Raw genomic sequence first — 24,147 nt, forward strand, 5'->3', positions numbered from 1 at the left:
GAAGTGAGTAGAATTTTTTAACATGCCACACTGTAAATGTTTTTAATTATCTGGAATTTTTTTCTTGACCTTCAAATCATCACAAATAGAACATCATTCATGTGGTATGGTTCAACTTTGTGGATGTAATGTTAAATGAATTTATTCCCATGGATTATGTTGTGTGTGTAAACTGAGTTGTTTTTTTACTTTTTCAAGGCCTCTAAGGGAGAAAACCACTCTTGCTGTGACTTCAAAAGGTCACTATGGATTAGAAGATGAAAAGGGGTCTTTGAGTATTTCAACACGACGTCGTTCTGCTCCTAGAAACCTTGGTGTAGTAGCTACGGGGGTCAGTGAATCTCTCATGGTTCAGGCTTTGAGAGTAGAGGAGCAGCAAAGAGCAAGAGAAGAAAGACGGTAAGCTGGTGTCTGTCACGTCAAGGAGCTCTGTAGCTGTGTAGTATGATACCCATTGTATAGCAAATTACACACTTTGTTAATCCTTTAAATGTACATTTGCAGAGGACATCTAGTAATGCCTTGAGGCATGAAATAAATAACTGGTCTGGAAAGTAGAACTTGAACCAGTCCATCACAGAACCAGTAAGTAGTGAATAATTAACCAAAGGTGAAGTTGATGATGAGTTTAAAGGGATAAGGTCAAAGAAAATGGAAGCAGTTGTAGCAGGCCTAAAGGTATGCCTTATTGAAAGTAGATCAATGGTGATAAAATAATCTCTTTAGGACCCAGATTATATGGAAAAAAATGAGTAATTATGGAGCATTTTTTAAAATAATATTATCAGAAGAGTAGTTTATAGTAGCATCAAAATTCAGTGATGGCTTTTTGAAAGAACAATAAAGGCCACTTTCAGTTTTATATAAAAGTTTAAATCATCTAAGGTACATTTTGAAAGATGAAATTACTGAGATTTAATATATAGAGATTGATTAATGGGAAATAATCTCTTTTTGGTTTGTTCACATGTTGGGAGTGGAGGTTTTAAGTGAGCAAATTGGATTTAGCATTTTCAGTTTTCCAAACTTTGGCCTTCACCTATAGAACTCTTAATTTTTTTTTTTCACTTGGAGTATGAATTTGAGTAATTAGAGTATGCATTTAGTTATTCTGTTGTTAATGTTTATATTTATCCCCATCAGGCAAAGAGAACAAGAGAAAAAGGAGGCTGAGGAGGCCAGTGCCAAGGAGCTGGAGGAATGGGAACGCAGCCTACTGGCTCAGGCCTGTCCACATCCAATGGAAACACTATGGGAGATTCCTGCTATTGGTCACTTTCTTTGCCTAGCACAGCAGGCACTTAATCTACCCGAAATCATCTTCTATGAGCTGGAGCGCTGCCTTTTCATGCCACGGTGCAGTGTTTTCTTAGCTAAAATAATGACTTCTCTTTTAAGTCACCCACAGAGAAGAGGCACTTTGCACAGAAGACCACCTTTGTCCTATAGGCAATGGGAGGCAGCACTACAGCAGAAAGTACATGGATGGTATGTTTTTGTTGCAAATGCTAGGGACCAAATAGCCTGTGCTGAGCAGCTAGGACTTTGTCCACTGTTTTTCCGTGTGTTAGGTGAATCCAGCCCACTGGATGAGCAACCCTTCCACTTATTACCTTTCTACCAGAAGGTATGGCTACTTAAAGCACTCTGTGATTGGGTATATGAGACACAGAAGGATGTTCAGGATGCAGTGCTAGGCCAGCCCATTCATGAGTGCCGGGAGTCAATTTTGGGCTATGATGCACGAGAGAATGCCTACATTCACTTTCCTCATTTCTGTGGAGCAGATCTGCGAATTTATTGTCAGAGTCCTTGTGCCTCCCCAAGCTTTCCACTACCACCTATTCGCATTAGAAAACATGAAGCTAACAGACAAGCACATCATTTTTCCTGTGATTCCTTTTCTCAGACCGTGACAAAGCAACTTGAGAACAGCTACGATGAGACTGTTGCCAGCTCCAGGAAAGATAAATCAAGTGATGGAGATAGCAAGTCTGTAAGTTCAGAATTTGTGGAAGATGTGTGTGTATCAGTTCTCAAGGCAGAACAGCCTAATCCAGATTTGCAATCTCTGGAAACCAAGCATCTAGAGAATATTTGGGGTGAACATAGAGTTGTTTCTGTTGATGATGATATTTGTCCAGATAAAAAAAACAGAGGTTTATGTGAAAAGGTATCAGATTTGAGCGCTGTGACTTCAGACCATGAATTCTTTATAACAAAAAAAGCTAAATCTGAATACGGTAGTACTGTTGACTCAGTGCACCAGTTGAATGTAAAGGAGGAAAAGGAATGTGATGTATTGCCAAGTTGGGAAAATTCTGTGAAACGGGATTATAAATTGCACTGTATATCGATATCGGAACTGGTACTGCGACAGCTGAAAGACAACTGTGAGTCTGAGAAAAGAGGGACAGTCTTATCTTGCACAAAAAAGTTGGAGAAGCCTCCAAGCCCTGGGGAAATTTTGGGGTTGGGGGCTCCTCTTAGTCCAGGAGAAGTTCGTATCTTAGATAATGACATATCCCCAGGAGCACAAGGCCCATGCCCATCTTGTAGCGAGTGTCAAAAAGATGACCATCACCATTGCTGTAAAGTGACTTTGTCTGTTCAGAAGGCATCACCGATATGTTTGACATTGGAGGCCCCAAAAATTGTTAAGGTTGGAAGAATGCGCATGAAAAAGAAGAAAAAAAAGAAAAAGAAAGCTAAAGACATGATGAGAAACAAAGAGCAGCCACAACTAATAGGACATCAACCCACTCTCTCAACCTTTTCCAGGTTTGAGTTCCAGCATACTTCTCTATTGAAGAAAAAAGTGAAACACAAGAAACGCAAGTCGGGTAAGTAATTTTTTTTTTACATGAGTAAAATCTGGTTCAGTCTTAAGGTAATTAAAAATTGTAACACATTTAGCTTCTGATTGAAATTGGCTGTGCAATTACCACCCTCCTAACATCCTATACTAAATGTTTATTTGACAATAAATTAATTCACCTGCACTTTAGAGCTAGAATAAAACCATAAACGCATACTCAACACATTTATGTGACCCAGGAAAGGCTTTATTGAAGATTTTGTCTGAAACTGTGACATGGCTGACTTTACCATGTAAAGGTATCAGAAATTTCCTGATGAATTACTGGTCTTAATAGGGCTGTCAAATTAGCCAAAAATTAAAGCTCAGATATTCAGTTTAAAAGTAAGTAAATATTCAAATATATTCAAACTTAAGTTTATGATTTTGGGTGTTACATATACAATTGTAAATGTATGTTTATAGTTTGTTAGTATGCCATTATTTTAGTAGTGGCAGCAGCAGCAAGAGCAAAAGCAAGACCGTCTAAGCAGGAAAAAACATTGTATCACTCGGGCAACTTGTGGGTGTACCATATGAAAAGGGAAACATCTGCACAGGCATCTTGCTTTCAGTCTAGCTAGCACTGGTGGCTGGGTGAGCAGGTCCTTGGTAGGATAATGAGCCATAAAATCAAAAATGAAAAAAGAGCTTAAATTCTTAAAAGCCATGTGTACTGGTAACTGCCTTTGCACTATCTATATATATATATATATATATATATATATATATATAATTCACTAAGCCGCCGACAAGTAGCCACCCATGGAAAGCACGCCGGAAGGGGCATGGATTCACTAAACCGCTGACAAGTAAGACGCCAATGGCGCACGCAGGAAGGAGCCACGCCCACCAACTCTAAGACCATTGGATACGACGAAAACTCGCAGAGCCACGCCCACCAACTTGGACGTGACGCCTCGGAAAACATGCCGTCATTTCTGTTTGTCTGTGCCACAGTCCACATGCAGCTCTGAGCCACGTTGACTTTTCATTAGTCAACCTCAGTGGAACCTTGATTCACACAGAGGCAGCGCCAGAGAGAGACAGAGGCACACACAGTCAGCGCGAGAAAGAGAGCCGCACACACACACAGGCAGCGCCAGAGAGAGACAGAGGCACACACACAAGCAGCGCGAGAGAGAGAGAGCCGCGCACACACACAGGCAGCGCCACAGAGAGACAGAGGCACACACACAAGCAGCGCGAGAGAGAGAGAGAGACGCGCAATCCTTTAAAACTAAGGTTAAAACACAATGAAGGAAGCAGTCTTTAAAAACCAATAAACCCTGTGCCTCTTTTTCATTAGCGTCTCACCTGCTTCACCGATGCAGGCCCTGCAACAGTCGAGACACTCTCTCAGCAGCTGACCTTCTCTGTGCCTGACTCTACTAAAGTCAGTCGCCTGATTAAAAATGGCCTTTTGAAGGGGAGCTATGGACCCGCTATACCACAGGAACACATTGCCTTCGAGCCTGCTCTCGCTCACTCTAATGTACCGGCTTTCTCTCTCTCCTCACTCGCTCGCACACTGCACAGGGGAGAAATGCCCGCAGCACGACTCCACCCGAAAACCGTTTCAGCCACACTTCCACGCCCCTCGCTACGCTGTGAGCGCGGTGATTATTCATTTAAAAATGACCTTTTGAAGGGGAGCTGTGGACCCGCTATACCACAGGATCACCTGTGACATTGCCTTCACATTGTTTTCCTTTTATTTATGATCCCGTCGAGCAGATCAGACACCCAGGCAAACAACACTGAATAATCAATAGCTGCAACCACTTTGCCCACCCCAACTCCTCACCTGAGTCAGTTTCGTCTGTGTTCAGCAGTTTTTCCCAAACTCGGTCCTGGTGAACCCCTGTGGATGCAGGGTTTTGTTCAAACCAGATTCCTAATCATTAATGCCGGTGAAACTCATCTGGGATAAGTCGGTTTTTCAAACGCAGCCGTGTAGCAGATTAGTCTAGCAGGATTTAATAATCCGAGATGAATGCGCGCCCCCGCACTGAGTGAAAAGCCAATGTATATTGAGTCTAGAAAACATGATCAGCAAGTCTTTGATAGGCTGCAACAAAATGATGAAAGAACGGGCGCATTTTTTTCTCATAAGCTGGGTGGGTGGGTGTTAGTTAATTAGTTACTCAAAGGATTTCAAGATTTAATATGCACAAGTGGTAACACTGCAAAAGCAGCCCAAACCAGAAAAGACGGCTGGCAAAAAGTGGACGACAAATTAAACGCGTGTGCATTGTACTTACTGAAAGCAGCATTACGGATTTTGCAAATGTTCATTTTCTCCCTCTGCTTAAAAAACATTAAAAAAGCGGAATGATTATGCGGCATATACTACGCCGCGGGTTGGTATGCAGCGTGTAAAACAGTTTGTTTGTCGCGGATAATTTGCGTTTTACTTTAACACGAAGACAATTTCCTGTTAGATTTGCCTTTGCGATGACAATTAATAAGGCACAGGGCCAAACTTTCAAAAAGAGATGCATGTATCTGCCAAAACCAGTGTTCAGTCACAGACAGTTGTATGTTGCTATCTCCAGAGTTCCATCTTTTCATTCACTTACTGGTATGCCTGCAGGAACACGTGCAGCAAGCGAGCGACACACACACACACACAGGCACGCGTGCGCGACAGAGAGAGTGCTGGACACATAAGATTAATAATACTTCATTACATTGATATAGCGGTGTTTTCAGTATTCAAAGCGCTATCCACATAGGGATGAACTGGGAAGCGAACCCAAAATCTTGCACAGTCTCCTTACTGCAAAGCAGCAACATTACCACTGCGCTACAAGGCAGTTAAAGAATGCACCGGGCTCGATTTTGTTTTCACTTCTATTTGGACAACTGCGTCGTTCAGGAAGTGTTCACCCATCAATACATAATTATGCAGCGTATGCTACACCGCGGGTTGGCTAGCGGGTCATACGCTCACACTGATTACGTCCCTGCCCTTTGTACACACAACCTCCCACCCTCGCTACTACCGTGGTCGGGTGACTTGGTGGATTATATATAGAAAAGCAGCCAAAACCGCAAAGAACAATGAAAAGTCTACATGACTCACAGGTGCATGTGGACTGTGCAAACAGGAAAACGACTCAGGTGCCAAGTTGGGGGTGGGCACATGAGCAGGCAGTGCATACTAAATGAGAAATCAGCAGACTAGCATGACGGAGGGGGCGGAATGGGCATCCTTCCCCTCTCCTCCCATTCTGCCCTCCGCACCCGAGCACCTACCGATTTTTCAAATGTTAATTTTCTCCCTGTGCTTAAAAATCATTAAAAAAGCGGCCTGATTATGCGGCGTATGGTACGCCGCGGTTTCGCTAGTTATTGATATTTTAACTTTTTTTTTTTTTTTAAAACCTTGCTGTAAGTCTATGAAAGGTAAAACATTGTTAAATTCTGCTTTGGTGATGAAATACTCTAGATTCCAAATGAAAGTTACACTTGAAAACAATGCCCACCACAAAAACTAGATTATCTGGCAGCAGAAAGTGACACGATAATAAAGTAAGTAAAACCCGATACACCTAGCACTTATGAAACCTGGACAAAGTTGCTTAAACCCAGTAAAAGCAGTTATTTTATTTTGTCCCAAACCTAAGCATTTTTTTGGTTGGTGAGGTCACAGTTCATCTGTTTTATTTAAATAGAGCCACCGTTCGTCTATTCATGTCTTACAAATGAAGTAAATAACTGTACTAAATGTTGCATTGCAATTAAGTTTTTGGTATTTAGTTTTAATAATAAGTTTTATTTAGCAGACAATTTTTTTTACAGCAACTTAACAATTCTTTATAATGAGTTTGGATGTTTATCATTGCTATCTTAGTAGTTTACTGGTAAAAGAGCAAAATTTTAAAGCCTTTGCAAAGCAGGCAGTGTGTAGACACAACTTGACAGGTTTTTAGTGTGGGACACCAGTCAGGTGCTGCAGACAGGAGCCAATCATCAAGGAATAACAGATAGGATTAAAGTAAATAGGGTCTTTCTCCTTTAGCAGTGTTGTAAAAATGTTCTAAAGGTATCCTGAATAATATTTTTAATTTTGAATCATTGTTTTAAACATTATTGATCATCCATTAGTCACGTAAGACAGGGACTAATTTTCTGACACTGTGTGCTGGCTGAGGTGGCTAAATGTGCATTGTTGACACTTAAAATGCTTTTATGGGGATTTATGATAAAGGAAATTCAGAATTGTGGCAGCCATTTTTCATTTACATTATTGACAACATCAGCATTAAACATCAGTCAAGGATCTTAGGTTTGAGAGTCAGTTGGAACAGGATCAGATGCAGAATAGAAGTACCTAAGAAGTGATTAAAAATGTGCCCCAAGTTTACCTAATAGATTAAAAAACAAAGCAGTGGGGTAGAAAAAACTGTACCAAACTATGTTGTGAAGCGAGTATGGCTGTAAGTTATGCTAATTAAGATAACAAACTGACCGTCAAAATTATGAAAAGGGCGATTATGGAAGTGATGTGTAAAAGTAGATCTGCAAAATACCATAGCATTGAATAACGTGTGGAGTAATACGACACCAGAACTAGTGTGTTTTAAAACAACCAACCATTGTTTTACAGTCTAATGTCCGCTTTTGCCTTCGATTAAGACCTTATTCAAACAGATTGAATTGTATTTAAGTAATACAGTAATCCCTCGCTATATTGCGCTTCGACTTTCGCGGCTTCACTCTATCGCGGATTTTATATGTAAGCATATTTAAATATATATCGCGGATTTTTTTGCTGGTTCGTGGATTTCTGCGGACAATGGGTCTTTTAATTTCTGGTACATGCTTCCTCTGTTGGTTTGCCCAGTTGATTTCATACAAGGGACGCTATTGGTAGATGGCTGAGAAGCTACCCAACCAGAGCGCGTAATACGTATTAAATAAAACTCCTCAAATATATTGTGAGCTGTGGCGCATTAGATCTGGAGCAAAACGATTGCACATACATGATTCATTTTACATTTTGGAGAAAAGAAAAGGTGCACTGTGGAGTTTTTTCTCATACTATTTTTTTATATGCGTTGCCAAAACCTTTGCATTTCATGTATATTACATTCATTGTGCAGATATCTGGGAATGATGATTGCCATTACTTGTGCACATCCAGATTTAAAGTGTGAATCATACAGACTCATACTGTACATAACCTGCTTTGCAAACTAACATCATAAATAGCTGATCTCATGAAATAGAATTATGATTAGAATAGACTAACCATTCTTAATCCAGTCAAGTGATACTGTAACTGAACAAGAGAGAGAAACTGAGTTTATCAGTGTTCATCGTACTTGCTTATGTTAACAAACTATTAAAGTCTGACTTTTTTTCAATATTAAAAGCTCCAGGGGCCATTTTTCTGCTCTTTTTAGTTCACAGTTTGATTTCTAGTGACTTATTTGAAGTTTATTGCAGTGGTCCCCAACCTTTTTGACACCAAGAACCGCTTTACTAGAAGCATATTTTTCCATGGACTGGGTGGGGGGTGGGGGGGGGTAGGATTTGGGGGGGGTGGGGGGGTTGGAGGAGTGGTTTCCTGCAACCAGCACGATCCCATCAGGGGGACGATGGGAGGAACAGTGGACACACGAAGTGTGTTGCTTATGTTTTAGTCTACTCCGTAATCTCGTTTTTGTTCCTTGCACTGCAGAAAAGCGCTAGCCTCACAAAGATAGGATGCTTGGAAATAGAATCAGACTTTCAGTGCTTTTGTGGCAACCTCAGGAAATATTCCACCTTGACTTTAATCTAAAACGTATGGAGATTTGAAGTTGTCTCAAACATACTTTTAAGGCCACAATCATTTGCAATCTCAAGCAGTTGATCTCCAAGCACAGACAAAGTTAATTCACCTGGCTTCTTCACAAATGGGTCACAGATCCATTCCTTCCCATGTCTCGGGGGTCTTTTGTGTGGTTGGGAATAATGCTCAAACTCTATTGAAAGCTGAGATAGGTGATCATACACCAGCTGGGAGAAAGAAGGCCCTGGCTTGGTATCTTTAGCAACTTCTGCTAACGTTTGAAACATATCAAAAATCCCAATGTTCACTCGTCTGCCCCATAAATCAAGTTTGGCATTGAATGCAGCCACTTTATCTGCCAACTTGAACAACGGGTATCTTCTGCCTCTGCCCCACTTGCTGCTGCTCCACCACTGCCCTCAGCAATTTTCCTCCTCTTGGGCTCCCTTACAGCCTGGCTGGATACTGAGTCTGCAGAGTGGGTAAAGGTGGGGTACCTAATAGTGCCTGTATGCCTGTTCATATTGTGAGGTTTCTGAACTCTTTTGGGATCCCCCCCACCCAACTGGATCGTCATGCTGAAGTGCGTCCCGAAGTGCAATTGCCGTGTCTGTGTAAGATTGTTTGTCCTTTGCCGGGGCAGGGCAACAGCAGGCTCACAGCGATGCAGTGAAGTGCCACAGAAGCGAATCCTAAAAGATCGTGGTCGCGCTATAAGTCCCTGTCTTAAACCCCAAAACACGAGACTGAGTCTCAGTACTTTAGCAAAACCAGCTTTATTCAGCTTGAAACAGGAACAGCACAGTTATTTATTGTAGTGTGATCTGCCACTCTCCTATAAACAGACACAGCAGTCAGGCAGGGTTGTGACCAGGTTAGTGGCCAAGTAATCATGCTCCCTGCGTTTACAATGTTCCTTGCATCGGCCATAGAGATCTTTTCTGTTTGCTTTGGCGGAGAGACGCAGCAGAGCTGTGAGCCTGCTGTTGCCCCGACAATGGATAAACAGTCTTCCACAGACACGGTGATCACACTTCGGGGTGCTCTTCGGTGTGTTGTCCAGTTGGAGGAGGTCCCAAGCGAGTTTAGAAACTTTTTCTTGAATGAGTGCCGCATTAATAGGAATGTTTCTTGAATGAGCATCACTGAACCACATAAAAACTGTCATCAAATGCAGCAGTTCACATACGTTTGCAATCCGAGATTTTTCTTCTTTTTTTGCATATAACAAAGACATATGCATTGCATTTGTCATTCCAACAGATTGGCCATCACAAACATTAACACTGTTAGCGTTTTTTCTTGTCTGCTGTTTCTATAGGATGGTGACAATGAGTTAAATTCCAATGGATGTTTTTCAAATGTTGACGAGCAATAAGCAAAAGGTATCACTGAAAACCACAGAAAACAAAAACAGCAAAAAAAAAAAAAAACAGAACTAACTGCTCTGTGGATGATTCATACACTTCGTTGTAATGAAAGTATCTGCTGAATGTACTTTGTAGTAACAAGATTTCTATAGACATGTGTCATATGGGGAAACTGTAAGGACCATAAAAATAGTTTGTTGTAATACTGTCTCACCTCGGTCTCTCTCCTCTCTCTGCGCCGCTGCAAAGCCCCACCCGCCTAGAGTTCTGAAAAGTGTCTTCAGTGAAGGGGCAGCCATTTTGCTGTAGCCCTTCACTGAGTGAGTCTCCGTTGCCAGCGGACTGGGGGTTGGGGACCCCTGATTTATTCCATTTGTTGGAATCCTTTTTTATTTATTTTTTATTTTAATGTGTTTCACTTTACCTTTTAAATGTTACAGGGGGGGGGGGGGGGTGGGGGGGGGGGGGTGGGGGGGGAATGCCCACTGTTTATGTGAAACCTATGTAATTGTTTCACCTAATGATAATCTGTATGCTCTTTGAGTCCGTTTTCCTACAGTTGCTGTGGAGCAAAGTACTTTGAAACAGCTTCCCATACATTGTATTTGTTCTGTTGAGTAAAAAAAAAATATTTGCTCTGTGTTACTTGTACATAAGTGAAATATGCCTTTTAGTGAAATTCAGCTTTGCAAGCATTTTAAAAGCAATGCTACATATGTTAAAAATAACAAAGATTTTTCTTTTCTGCTAACTGCAACAGTTTGGTTAGAACTTAAAAATAGCAAACAATATTAAGTTCAACGAGTGCATGCTTACAAGAGCACATTTCAGCAAGAACTCGATGAACTATGGTTTTGGTTATATTGATGACTTCATGGGGTATAACAGCATACCATATTATTAAAAACATTATGTCTTTTAATGGAATCTTACAAAGGACTTGTACTAATACAAGGTATATTTAAGGCGGCTATGAACTTTAATGGCTAAAGGGTCAAAAAAGTCTTAGGTTTTTTTTTGTTTTTTTTCCCCTCCATCATTGCTGAATGCTGTTTTTCATAGGTGAAGTGTAAGAGTGCTGTTACTGTTGGGCATGGCTAGACAGAATGAGGAAGATGGAGGGAAGACATTGTTTTTAAACTCTTGAAGACTTCCAAGTTTTAGTTTATTAAATTGGAGCTCACATAGCCAGGAATATTTAATGGACACATAATTATTGGAACCACTTAATTTGATTAAATTTGTACCATTGTGCTTCATCCTCAATGATTTAAACTCTGGGTTTTAGTTTTGATTATCAGCCTGAGTTACTGTTTATTGGATCCATTGTACAAAAGTAAAGTAATTAAAAAAAAAAAAAAAGCCACTCAAGATTGTCTTTTTTTTATATATATATATATATATATATTCACTGCATTCGAAGTCTGTGTCACAATCTGATTGTATGGGTGGTTACTTACCAGGTAACGCTTGTGGTTGGCCAGCAATCTGCTAACATCCGCCACAGTGCCCTCAGTTTGTGAAGAGCAGATCATAGAATGGTTTGAAATAGTCTACATGCTGTCAAATAAACGAACCACACGCCGTGGCGCAACGTTAGGGGCAACACCTCTGGCGCTGACGTCCGAGGTTCGATTCCCGAGAGGGAGTGCAGTGGAGTGTGTACGCCTGATGAGCCCAGAATGAGGGCAAAACACGTGTCGCGTACTCTTTGCATTTATTTGACAGTAAACTATTTCAAACCATATATATAGTTCAAACGTTTATCAAAACCAGTGAATGTACATTTGATTCAGAGTTTATCAGCATTCAACAAAGAAATTAAATAATTTTACTGACATTAACAAATAAGGTTGTCATTCGCATGGTGGATAGTACTGCATCCTCTCATAATCTTGAAGCTAAGGCGATATGTTTGTGGAATTTCCATATTCTGCATTTATCTGCTTTTTTCCCCTCTTAGCTACTCCTTACGTCACCCTCTTCCCAAAAGATATACAGTGGAACCTCGGTTCACGAACGTGTCGGTACACGTACAAATCGGTTTACGAGCAAAAAGTTCACCAAACTTTTGCCTCGGTTCACGACCACACACTCGGTATACAAACAAGCCAGTTTCCCTTTCGGTTTGTACATGTTCAGTCTCTCCCTGTGCATTTCCTGTGCAGCGAGCAAGACAGAGAGCGAGAGAGCGCGACACACACACGCACAGAGGCAGCATATGAGAGAGACAGACACACACACACAGGCAGCACGAGAGAGAGAGCCGCACACACACAGGCAGCGCGAGTGAGAGAGAGGGCTGGACTCATAAGATAGAGAAGGCAGTTAAAGAATGCACTGGGCTTGATTTTGTTTTCACTTCTGTTTACAGCGATCGGTTCGTAGCGTGCATTGTTGCAATGTTACTTTTCTTGGTGGTTTATTAAATTACAGATTTTTTTCAAATGTTCATTTTTTTCCTTGTGCTTAAAACTCATTTAAAAAAAAAAAAAAAAAAAGTGTTTTTAGCCAGCGGTTGGTAACGCTAAAGCGCAAACTATTGCAGTGTTAGTTTTCTCTGTTGTTCAAGGTTTTCTCAGTGTTATTCAATGTTTTTACATTTAGTTTACTATTACGCTGTGCATTCTATGGTTTAATTAACTATATTTGTGCTTGAAAACTTTAAAAAAATATATATTTACATACAGTTCGTATGGTCTGGAACGTACTAATTGTATTTACATACAATCCTATGGGGGAAATTGCTTCGGTTCACGACCAAGTCGGTTTACGAGTTTTGGAACGAATTATGGTCGTGAATCGAGGTTCCACTGTACTTGTTAAAGTAATGCCTAGTTACATTTGAGCACATTTTGTTTTAGTGCATGATTGTTTTTGGAACTGATTTATTTAACTATTTTAATAAAAATACATTGTATGGGATGTTGTGATCATATAACTGGATGACTTAACATGACATGTGGATTATGGAACACAAATTATGTGAGATTTTTTTTCATGGACATTTTTATATCATTTCCTAGTATCCAGTCTTGGTCACCATAGATGCATAGATTTTGAAACTTTATCTCCGTTCTGCATGAAAACATGAGAATAAAATTTTTTTTCCTCATTAATCGTTACAAACTAAATGGGTTAAGTACATATAAAAAATATAATTTTTGCTGTGTAGTATTACTTTAAGCAGCTTTAAATTGCAAGGCACACTAATATACCAGGCCAAAATACTGATATCCCATTCTAGGCTGGTTTTAGCGGACACATTCTTATAGCAGAGTTGGTTACAACTTGTCCTGAAATTGCTGTGTGAGAATAAGCATGTAGCGCTCGTGATGACACTAAGATTCACACTGTCAGACTGTGGTTTATTTATTTTTTGGTGGGGACTCCAGACACACACACACAGACTCCGTTAGTGGCCCATTGAATTGGTTAATAATGAAATATTGTATATTAATCAAATGAAGAAAAAAGGAACACACTAGATAACAAAAAACACATATGCCAAAGGCCCTCCCCAGATTCCCTAACGTGATAACAAATTATAACACAGCACTATAACAATAAACACCTAACAATTAATTTCAACAATAAACACCAAAGACTGTGTCCAAAACACAGTCCAATGTAGCAGAGGTAGTTGATGACGGATGTGCCATTGAAAAATCCTGTGAACGATTCCCTCTAAGCAATCTGAAGTTTGTCCTACCAGTTTCCTATGTGGTGTGGAATGAGGTGACTGCTTCCTCTGATGAAGACATGTCCAAATGGGTAAGAATAGAATATATATATATATATATATATAATCATAAGGACGCAATATAGCGCCCAACCCGGCACAGACTGACAAAGAGGCACGTGTGAAAGCACAAAAAGACTTTTATTTTTTATTTTAAGTGAACACACAGATTGGCTCAAATATTTAAAGTTAATTGACAAGCTATGTTGGGTTAAATGGCTTGTTCTCATTAGAATTGTTCTTATAGGAACTTGCATTTCAAGGTGGCTATAAAGCTGGAAATAACCACATCAGCTTTACTAACATAAGATAAAGAAAGAATTAATTATGGTGAGTTTATTTGTTGCTTGCAAATGAATCTCAGTAAGCACTTCAATTAAATTAATAGATTTTTTTTAAAAGGTTACTTCAGCTGACACTTATTAAAACTGAAAACTGGCTATTGTGAAATTATGTTAATGTTTAAACTTAAACTTTATAGGTGAATGCACAAATTGGCTCAAATGTTTAAAAGTTAAGAGTTGTCTGAGAAATCTCCAATTTACGTTAGAAAAATTGTTTATTTTAGCGATCAGTGCAGGAGCAAAGCCTTTATCAATTCATATAAATTATGTATAAAAAACTAATTAACAATCCACTTATTTTCAGGTGATTCTAAGTAGGTGTAATTGTGAATACAATAGAGTAAAAAAATTACAAATGGGTCTGGACAGAATTCAGATATGTGACAAATGATGTTTAATGCTAATGTAAATATAGTATTTGATATGGGATGTAAAAACTAATTTTAAATACGATTACACAATGGGGGCTCTCAAACATGTAAGTACACTTTGAAAAGGATTTAGGCATGGTACAGATGCAGTTAAGAAGGCTAAAATATGATAAGGACAAATAATTTAAGATGTAGCGTTACATAGCATGCTGTGTGAAGTACAATTCAAGGGAGGTTATTCTTAAACTACAAAATTATGAAGAGAAAAGCCACTTGATTTAGGCTTATTCCATGACTACAGTGTATGAGCTATGAAGAAAGATGGAACAAGTTTAATCTTTTTAGTTTAGGCCAGTGGATAAGAGTTGACCTCATACAAGCTTTCTGAATTATGATGGGAATTGGTATGATGAATGGTCTATATTACTTGAAGATCTGATTTTAATCTAGAACATTGGGGTCAGAGAGGATGCTGGTTAGGAGTAAATTTTGCACAAATGTTAGAAAATATTTTTACAGAAAGAACCACAAATGTGAAATGTGTTTACCAAGTAGAGTGGTAGATGATAATATTTAGAGGACTTTCACATCTCGGTTATGTTTTGCAAAAGTTGCATCAACTGGAATCGACAAGCTTTGTTGGGTGGAATAGCTTATTCTCATCAGAATTGTTCTTATAGGAACTTGCAGTTTCAAGATGGTGCTATAAAGATGGGAATAACAACATCAGCTTTACTAACATAAGATAAATTCACCATAATCATTTCTTTCCTTATAGGTTGCTTGCAAATGAATTGCAGGGCACATTTGGTTTAAATTCAGAAGTATAGCGCTTTTTTTTTATTTTTTTTATAAAGGTTACATCAACAGATACCAAATAAAACTGCAGATTAGCTGCAGTGAAATAATATTACATGTTTATGTTATCAAGCATAAATTATGAATAGTCAGTTATGGAAAAAAATGTCAGTGTTCTTCCATTTAGTTAATGTTGCCATTTAAAAATGTGATACAAAAGCAGGAGAAATAATAATCCCTTGCTAATGAAAAAGTACCTTCTAAAAGGCTCTTTCAGAATTTTAACAGTAAGAAAGTGGTCAAGAGGGGATGAAGTGTACTAATCTCAGTTGTAATCCCTATGTGTATTTTTCCCCAAGGTGAAAGCTAGGAATTTCCTAAAGTCTGAAAGGTAAGTAAATGTGCCAATGTTCTACATTCACCCACTTGGAGAGAAAAGCATAAATCTTCAGCTAAGGACTATCCTCCCTCTCCAGTCTCTCCTTCCCTCCAGATTTTATCATACTTAGCAGTACAGTACAGCCATAATTATTCTTGTAGATTTTTTTTTTCTGGTTGTCCTTCATGTTTTGATTTGCGTCCAAAATAAAAACTTGCTTCCAGCTGAAGAGTTTATGAATTTAAACAATACCACATTATGGTCAAAACTCTTCTATTGATTTAGATAAGTGACTTTCTTTGTATCTGGTGGTGTTGCTTAAATCATTCTTGCCAGTGAGCCAGTGGGACCAAATTTTCTGACACCAGCTTGGTCACAATTTAGAAGGCTAATTTTGCAACTATCAATGAATGCTTATTTGGCTTTAAGGGTCCTGCTGTCTGTAACTTCGTTCCTAGGCGTGTTTGTGAAGTTAAATAAGTAGACTTATTCGACCAACCTAGCTTCTCTTCATTTTAATGTATTTAGCTGGAACAACATTCTCTAATTGTATTCTTCTTTTGTCTGTTGTACTGGTCCTACAGTATTGTTTCATCTAGTTCAATTTACTATTCAGTTTCGGTTTTCTGAAGTACACTTCATTCCCTTTAAGTTTATTTTGCACTGAATTATTTTTTTATTAATACAAGGAGTGACTTTTTGTGTGTGAAAATATTTTTTGTGCTTTTTTACATTTTAGATAAAAGGTCCTTAACTAGGGAGGAGTCTAGCCCAAAGAAAAGAAAAACGTCACCTCGTCTTCCTGCTGAGCCTAGATTTCAGGTATGTTTGGGTTAATTTAACAAACAAACTGAAAAATGCTTGTTTTAATTTGTAAATGAAAATAGCATTTTTTTTTACTTCTAATTCCAAACATAAAATGTACCTGTGTTTTTTGTCTAAAAAGCCTGAATAAGCTTTTTTTCTGACCACTAGTGTTTTTGGTCAGAGAAACATGCATGTTGCTGAATAATGCTCACTGACAAGTTCTAATTAAGTACAACAATGTCAGTATTAGCACACTTGCTCTCACTAGATTATTGTATGCTACAGCATTAAATATTCATTGCTCCTGGATCTGCACCATTTGCATTGTTGTAATCTATGCACCTTTTTTCATATTCAAAATCCAACAGTATGAATGACTTTTAAAAGCATAAAACATATGTAGCGTCAAAATTGTGTAAACTTATCATTGTGAGTTCCACATTTATTCACTGAATGATAAATTATGAGAGTTGAATTAATAATGCAAATAGCTAATTATTGTGTGTATAAACTATGTACAGACCTGCCAGAATTCTCTAAGAAAATATCATGTTAGCAGTTAGTGTAAATGAACTGAAGAGTCATGTTGTCTATCTAGGAAAGATGAGTCTTCCATTGAAAATGTGGTGCCACATATTGTGTTTTTATTTATGGTTTTGGGATGCAGTATGTACAAGAGAACTTGCGTTATATCCTTTTTTCCCCATGAACATAGTGACCTGCTCTGTAAAATTTACAGTATAAATACAATATATGTTGGCATGTTTTGCTATGCTGTTGAAGTATTCCAGTTTACCAGTAAAATATATTTACAGGCCAAGTAATAATGAAATAGTGCAAAATTTTGTTAAAACATATAGAAAAAAGTGTTTGTTTTAAACTAAATTCAGTACACACTTGCCATCCAGTCATCTCATTTTAGGCACATAAATAAGTGAGCACCATGCATGGTTAAGAACATTATAAATATTACTTTTTCTCCTTGTTAAATGTGACATTACTACATACTGTAGTATCAGGCTTGCACATTGAACTTAAAAGAAACTTTACAAACAACTGGATGCTAGTGGGAGTAAATTAATGGTCTGTGGTTATGCCAAGGCAGAAAATCAAAACTATTTTTTAGATGTGTAAAGAAAGAACTTTGTGTAAGTTGGATTGATAAAATAGGAAGTGTTACTAAGGCATCTTCACTATTTTGTATGCTAAATGCAAGCAAATTAAATTTTTATCTTTAAAATTCAAACTTTATTTTCAAGCTTTATATTTAAAAGTGTAAGGGTTTTGTTTCTCAATAGCCGCATTTGCATATGCAAAATATCTTAGCTACTACATGATTTTTTCAAATCTAAATTGGTTGTATATGAGTGAAGCAAGAACAAAGTGTTTATGCAGGAGAGGTATTTGCCACAAGTTTACACATATAGCACATAAGTCGCTGGTCTTTGCCAGTTTTGTAATGTTGAGTTGAACTGTTTTGCTTTTAAATAGCATCTTTGTTAAAGCAGGGTGCTTATACCTGAAAGCTGACATAAATGTAAAACTTTTTTTCCAAAATCAGTAGTGTCGGAAGTGTTTTTTTCCAAAGGTATTTTTGTTGGTAGTCGCATTCAAAAAGTGATTAGGCAATATATATTGTTGCTGCGTTTAGGAAGAGGATGGTTTGTGTGAAAGAGTTGACCTTTGTCCCAAACTCACCTTCATTTTGTTGGAAAGTGCGACAGGCTGCCTGTTTTATTTGTAGAGGATTATTTGTGATTTTTATGGTTGTAAATTCTTGTTTTCCAAAACTAAAATTCTTTTTTATTTGATTTATTTACAGTTTTACAGATGTTCTTTGAAAGTGCAATTTGAGCTTTGTGCTCCTTTAAGCATTTATATTTTCCCTTTTATTGTGCAGACTTTGAAATTGCTTTAACTACGATTAAGTAGTAAAATGAGTACATGAAAAAGCAAGAGTGTTAGTAAATTACATTACCTTTAAAATCTGATATTTCCTATTAATAACTAGATATAAACTCTTTTCTCATATTAATCAAATTAATTATTAAACAGCAAAACAAGCTATTTGTAGGGAGATGTTTAATATAAACTTAAAATGGAAATATGTATATATAGTAAACATGGTAGTTGTTTTTTATTTTTATTTTTTTTTTACATTGTGATTACAAAATACAAAGAAAAGAGAGACTAGGAAAGAGGAAGGGGAGCTGTTGAATCTAGGTTAAAGATACTAATACGTACAAAGTTGTAAGTGAATATGAATTGCATTATAAAAGTAAAGATAAAATTAACTCTCAGCTGTGATGCCTTTTCAAATGATGTCTTGTACTTCATTAGTCAAATAACCATAGCCAAAGTCAATCCTTTTAAAAATAAAATTTTATGTATATTATAGCAGTGACTGTCAGAATATACTGTTTCAACGCTCTTTATAGTAAACAAGTTGAGAAATGTGTAAGGAATTTTGAATTGATATTAATAATGTAAAGAGTAATGATAGAAACATTAATATAAATTTTAAGTGGTTCTAGAAAGATAAAAATGAATTAAATAGACCAGTTTTGTGTTTTTTAATTTTAATTTGTTCTTTTAAAGTGATAGATAGATAGATAGATAGATAGATAGATAGATAGATAGATACTTTATTAATCCCAGGGGGAAATTCACATAGTATATGATAGTAGAAATATAAAGAATATTAATAAAAACATATTAGTAGAATTTATATTTTAAGTGGTTGTAGACAGATAAACATAAAAATAGTCAATTTAACTCATTTTTACATTTTTTTTTAAACTTTGTGCTTTAGCTAATATAAGAATCTAGGACAGCTAGACTAAATGCAGAAAGTGAATGAACTGAGAGAGTGGGCACAAGACGAAATGGAGAATGAAAACATTTAGGCATATGCAAACACTGCAATGTCTGGATTGCAGACACAAAAATTTTAAGTGGTTATAGACAGACAAAGTGGTTCTGGACAAATAGAACTGAATTAAACTGTTTTATTATTTGAGACAAAAGGTAAATGGAAACGTTCAAGCAGTTGTAAGCACAGCAGTGGGACAATTGCAGAGGCAGTAAACAACACAGCTGGATTAGAGGGAGTGTAGAGCCTTTTGTTTGTTTGTTTTTTATTTTGCATTATACAATTTCTTGTGTTAGGAATTTGTTAGTTTTCTCAAACTCCCTGGGGTCACCCTGGAGTAATTGCAGTTAAGGGCTTTGCTCAAGGACCCAACAGAGTACGATCTCTTTTGACAGTAACGGGGATTTGAACCGGCAACCTACCAGATACCAGGGCAAATTCTTAACCTCAGAAGCACCACTTGATGGCCTGACTCCCAACCTTCAGAAAGTAGGCATGAGTAGTCAAGCAAAATGGCACCTTTTATTGGCTAAATGAACAGATTACAATATGCAAGCTTTCGGGAAGCTATGCGACTGATTGTGAATATGCTTCAGTGTTCTCATAAACAAAACACAGAAGGAAGTGAAACCTTCACTTTCGTATACAGTAGTTAGTTTTATTATGAAAGTGAAAATGGACCTTCCTCTGGGTCTCAGCTTTGAGTTTCTGGGTTTTTTCACCCTTCTGTTGTGATGCAACATTATTTTGGTCACACGCAGGATCCATTCTACTTGCAATATAGGTGTTTTTGGATTTCTGCATGGTTCACCTCAGGTTAGTGTTGATATGAGGTATTTCCAAAGGTGTTGGCACATTCCTCTTGAAAAAATGCTTGCTAGAGTTTTCCACGGATGGACAAATATAGGTGTCATTGAAGTTGAAGACCTGAAGATGTTCCTGAAGCTTAGCCTTCTTTTTGGAGTCTTAGAGGGCTTTAACCCTGCTTTAATGCATGTGTTTGTGTGCTTTTGATGCTTGAAGGCACACTTAAACTTTATAGTTTTGGTCAATTGAACAAGAAATTATTTTATGCATAGTTCGCTTGATTTGAAATTAAGAAGAGTTGCTTATGAATGTGTGTGTGGCTAATATATTAGAAAATTTTAACTTGCTTTTGTTTACTACAGGAAGGTATTGACCATCACAAATATCAAGTGAGAACTAGTTTTGGTGAAACTGTAGTCTATCTAGTTATATGATAGGCACCAATCAGCTGTTTACAAGTAGGACACAAATTTTTGGATGCAGAATATAAGACATAGTCCACACTAACATGAATAAATGTTTATGTGAATTTCCTCTTGGGATTAATAAAGTATCTATCTATCTAAATTTGAAAGTGTAGCTTTTTATTGTCTCTTTTAGCCTTCCATTAACACTAAAACAGCATTTTGACCACCAAAAACTAACCTTCCTCAAAGACACTTTTCTTGCTCTTTCGGGTGCTCAAGTGTATAAATTTGAAAATGCTGGGTAAACTCATTGAAATGTAGGTTGAGAAAACTGAGGTTTCTGAAACCACTGACGTGTGTTTGTCATGTGATCAGTCACTGACTTCAGTTTTGCATCCTGCAATCTCCTCTTTCCTCTGGGCATAGTCTACTCCTAAGTTCCCTACATCAGCTAACAGGTTCATGCCTTGAAATACTCAAATATTTCACTCTTGTTTATTTTGATAGGATTCACAGTGTGTATTTTCTAGGTCTATGACAGCATTATGCTCATTTATATAATTTAAAAGCAGTTGTACATTATCCAGACAAAGAAGTCAGTTTAGTTTTACCACTTGTTCCTTCAGCATTTTAATTTACTTCATGTTTGCTCCATGAATTAACATCGCACTTGGGTGGGAAACCATGCATGCCCAATAGGAAAGATTTTGTGTTTCAGTATGAGTAATTTTGATCTGAAAATGCTATTGTGTTCAGAAAAACAAAAACTGTGGTTTCAGATCTATCTGTGTTAGTGTGTACTAAGAGAAGTGTAGAGGAATATAATACAGAAAATAAGCTTAGTTTTCATTATGTGGCTAAAATATACAAGTAGGGTGTCAATTGTAAAAGAGAAGCATTTTAGGAGTAACGTGTCCAAATATAATAAAATCATGGAGTAAAATACCTCAGTGTGCACCTTTTTGCTAAACACATTATGACTTGATTGGAAGTGACAACTGGTATGGGTTTTTTAAAACTTATTAAAACATTGATGTAGTAAATATATCATGCTTAAAACAATAATGTTAAATACAGACACTTTTTACTCTTTAAACTTGCTCAATTAGAAAATAAATTGCCTACCTTTCCACAACAGGTAGTTCAATTTCCCTGTTCACCTTCAGGGGGCAGTTTAAAAGGTGATCGCAACTTAAAGTGAAGCAAGTTCCATACCTATTATGATCAAAATGAATAAATTGTGTGTTTGCCAAATAGTGCTTAATACAGAAGTCTCTGTCCTAGGAGATTGTGACCTAGGGACCTGCTATTTTGGTGTGAAGGAAATGAGACAAACAAGCATAGGCAGTGAAAGTTTTTCTTCATTGCATAGGATGAATATTTGTTTACCGTATTCCTTTCTAATCCGTCCGCAGATTGTCAGTTTGGGATCACTAATTTATCAAACATGCCCATCTTTAGGGATGTGGGAAGAAAAGCAGAGTACTCTGAGGAAAATTCACATGGACATTTGGATAATATACAAACGCCACAACAACCAGGAGTGTGATTCAAGTCCTGGAGACCAGACCGGGGAGGTGGCCAAACTACCCACTGTGCCACCCAGCTTCCCTTCTTTTAACACAACTTTATTTAGTTCAGTACAAACATCATAATCTGAAAAAAATTATAATATTTACTATTTATTTCACTTATTTCTAAACAGTTTGCTATTAATTGTTATTCTGTTATTCTGTGCCTCTATGCTGTTCTAGTTGAAAAACTTAACAGTAAGCCATGTCAAACATCGAGTGTTTGAATTTACAATACAGATAAATGCATTTCGTGTTGGCCTCACATTTTTGAATATAGCTGCTAAAAGCTGGCCAAGATCTGCAGTGAACAGAATCTGGTGTCATAACGAGGAATGAGTTTGTCTTGTGTATGGAGATATTGTAACACTTGTGGGACTGTCCAGATTCTGCTGAAACAGACAGAGTCCATTCCTAAGTGTCAAAGCTTTGCTACCAGTCCTCCTTGCTTATAGCTATAGTGTTACTACTTAATGTTTGTATGCATGTGCTGTATTTTGCTGACTAAACAGTGGGAGTTTTAAGGGGAAAATCATTATCTCTAATGTGGTAAATATTATGCATTTGTTTATTTTGAAGGGAACTGAAAAATATTTACCTTTTTTCAGCTTGTGTGCACAAATCTTGATGAACTCAGGGAGTTAATTAGTAAAACAGAGTCTGAACTTAAAGAAGTTGAAAGCAGCAGGAAAAAATCTGTAAGTATCAGTCATTTTTTGTTGTTGTTCTTAAACTCTTTCTAACCCCGTAAGAGAGCCTGATTTAATCATAAGTACTTGACAGAATGCTATTTTTTTAGGTTAATTGGCTATAACAACACTAAATTATGCAGTTTCCTTTTGTCTCATGAATTCAAGATAGACATGGAATGGCTAAGGTAAGGCATCTGCAAAAATAAAAGGGTGGGCAAAAGTGGTTTTTACAGTTGTGAGTATGCAAAACACAGAGTTTAGCACTTCTGAGATTGTAGCTGTGTCATTGTGACATTATTTTGAGTTAATAAAGCTATTGTAATAATCATAACCTGCATGTCTTTTTCCATACGAACAAATGTAAACCTACTTTTGCCCACACCTTTATAATGGACAAGACAACGCTTAGAGGCATGGCTTAAACATGAAAGAAGTAATGATCAGTCTATGCATTAACAATGTGTTTTACTAGAATATTTGTTTGTAGATGCATACAATAAACCAAATACATATATGATTTTAAAGTGACCACCTGTTTATCATCTGAGTGTCCTTTCTGCAGAAATACATTTTTATAGCCTTTGTGCAAACTGTACAGTGATTTTAAAAATGTTTACCTCTTTTGAAATAGTTAACACAGCTAAAAATGAAATATGTCGAAATTTAAATTAGACCTTTGCCATAATCCAAAAAATAGTGAACACAGAATTCTATAGAGTGTTCTAAAATAATTATTTATAAAAACAGGAAAGCACAATCCCCTTGCTTTGACACAGTTAAGTCAGCTTTAGTTTATCCAGTTATCTTTTAAAAACACATTTTTATCTGAATGGAGTCCAACTCATGAGTGCACACACTGGTCTTCTAGTGTCCGCTATTGAGGGCAAGGTTAAGCATATGCATAGCAAGAACTGAAACAGACATTATACTTGTACGTTGAATGCTGCATGTGTTGAAGGGTAACTTGAGTCCACCCAGTTTAGGGTCACAAGGAGCCAGTTTCTATCTCAGCAGCACTGGGTGTGAAGCAAATGTGGTGCATGGTACGTCATTCTTCATCAGGATACAATCACTCAGCCAGTTTAGTAGAGTATGCTGCTTGCAATCTAGTAACAGGTACGTAAAAATACAGAAAAAATGGCTGGATTAAAGCTAAAGCTTTAGAGTTTTTTGAAACTCTGTCATCTGATGACTCAGTGATCATTGTTTGAGTTTTTGTGGGCTTGGATTGGGGGTGAAAAAACTGGATGGATATTGTTTATTTCACAGCACATGAACGACTAAACATACTTTGTTACCTGACAATTATTACTGACAAATTTCCAGTATTCAGTATCAAAACAAG

At 37.4% G+C, this 24,147-nt stretch overlaps 1 protein-coding gene across 2 annotated transcripts in view; it reads left to right on the forward strand.

Annotated features, from left to right (window-relative positions):
- LOC114654100 (uncharacterized protein KIAA2026) overlaps nucleotides 1–24,147 on the forward strand; it is a 76,234-nt gene that overhangs the window by 17,788 nt on the left and 34,299 nt on the right. For both annotated transcript variants that reach the window (XM_051930210.1, XM_051930211.1), the window contains exons 2-5: nucleotides 199–399; nucleotides 1,144–2,843; nucleotides 16,386–16,468; nucleotides 22,719–22,808. In XM_051930210.1, the coding sequence (XP_051786170.1) occupies nucleotides 199–399; nucleotides 1,144–2,843; nucleotides 16,386–16,468; nucleotides 22,719–22,808 (2,074 nt within the window). The remainder of the gene's footprint in view (nucleotides 1–198; nucleotides 400–1,143; nucleotides 2,844–16,385; nucleotides 16,469–22,718; nucleotides 22,809–24,147) is intronic.

The sequence above is a fragment of the Erpetoichthys calabaricus genome, chromosome 7, assembly GCF_900747795.2.
Source record: "Erpetoichthys calabaricus chromosome 7, fErpCal1.3, whole genome shotgun sequence".
Taxonomy (NCBI): Eukaryota; Metazoa; Chordata; class Cladistia; order Polypteriformes; family Polypteridae; genus Erpetoichthys; species Erpetoichthys calabaricus.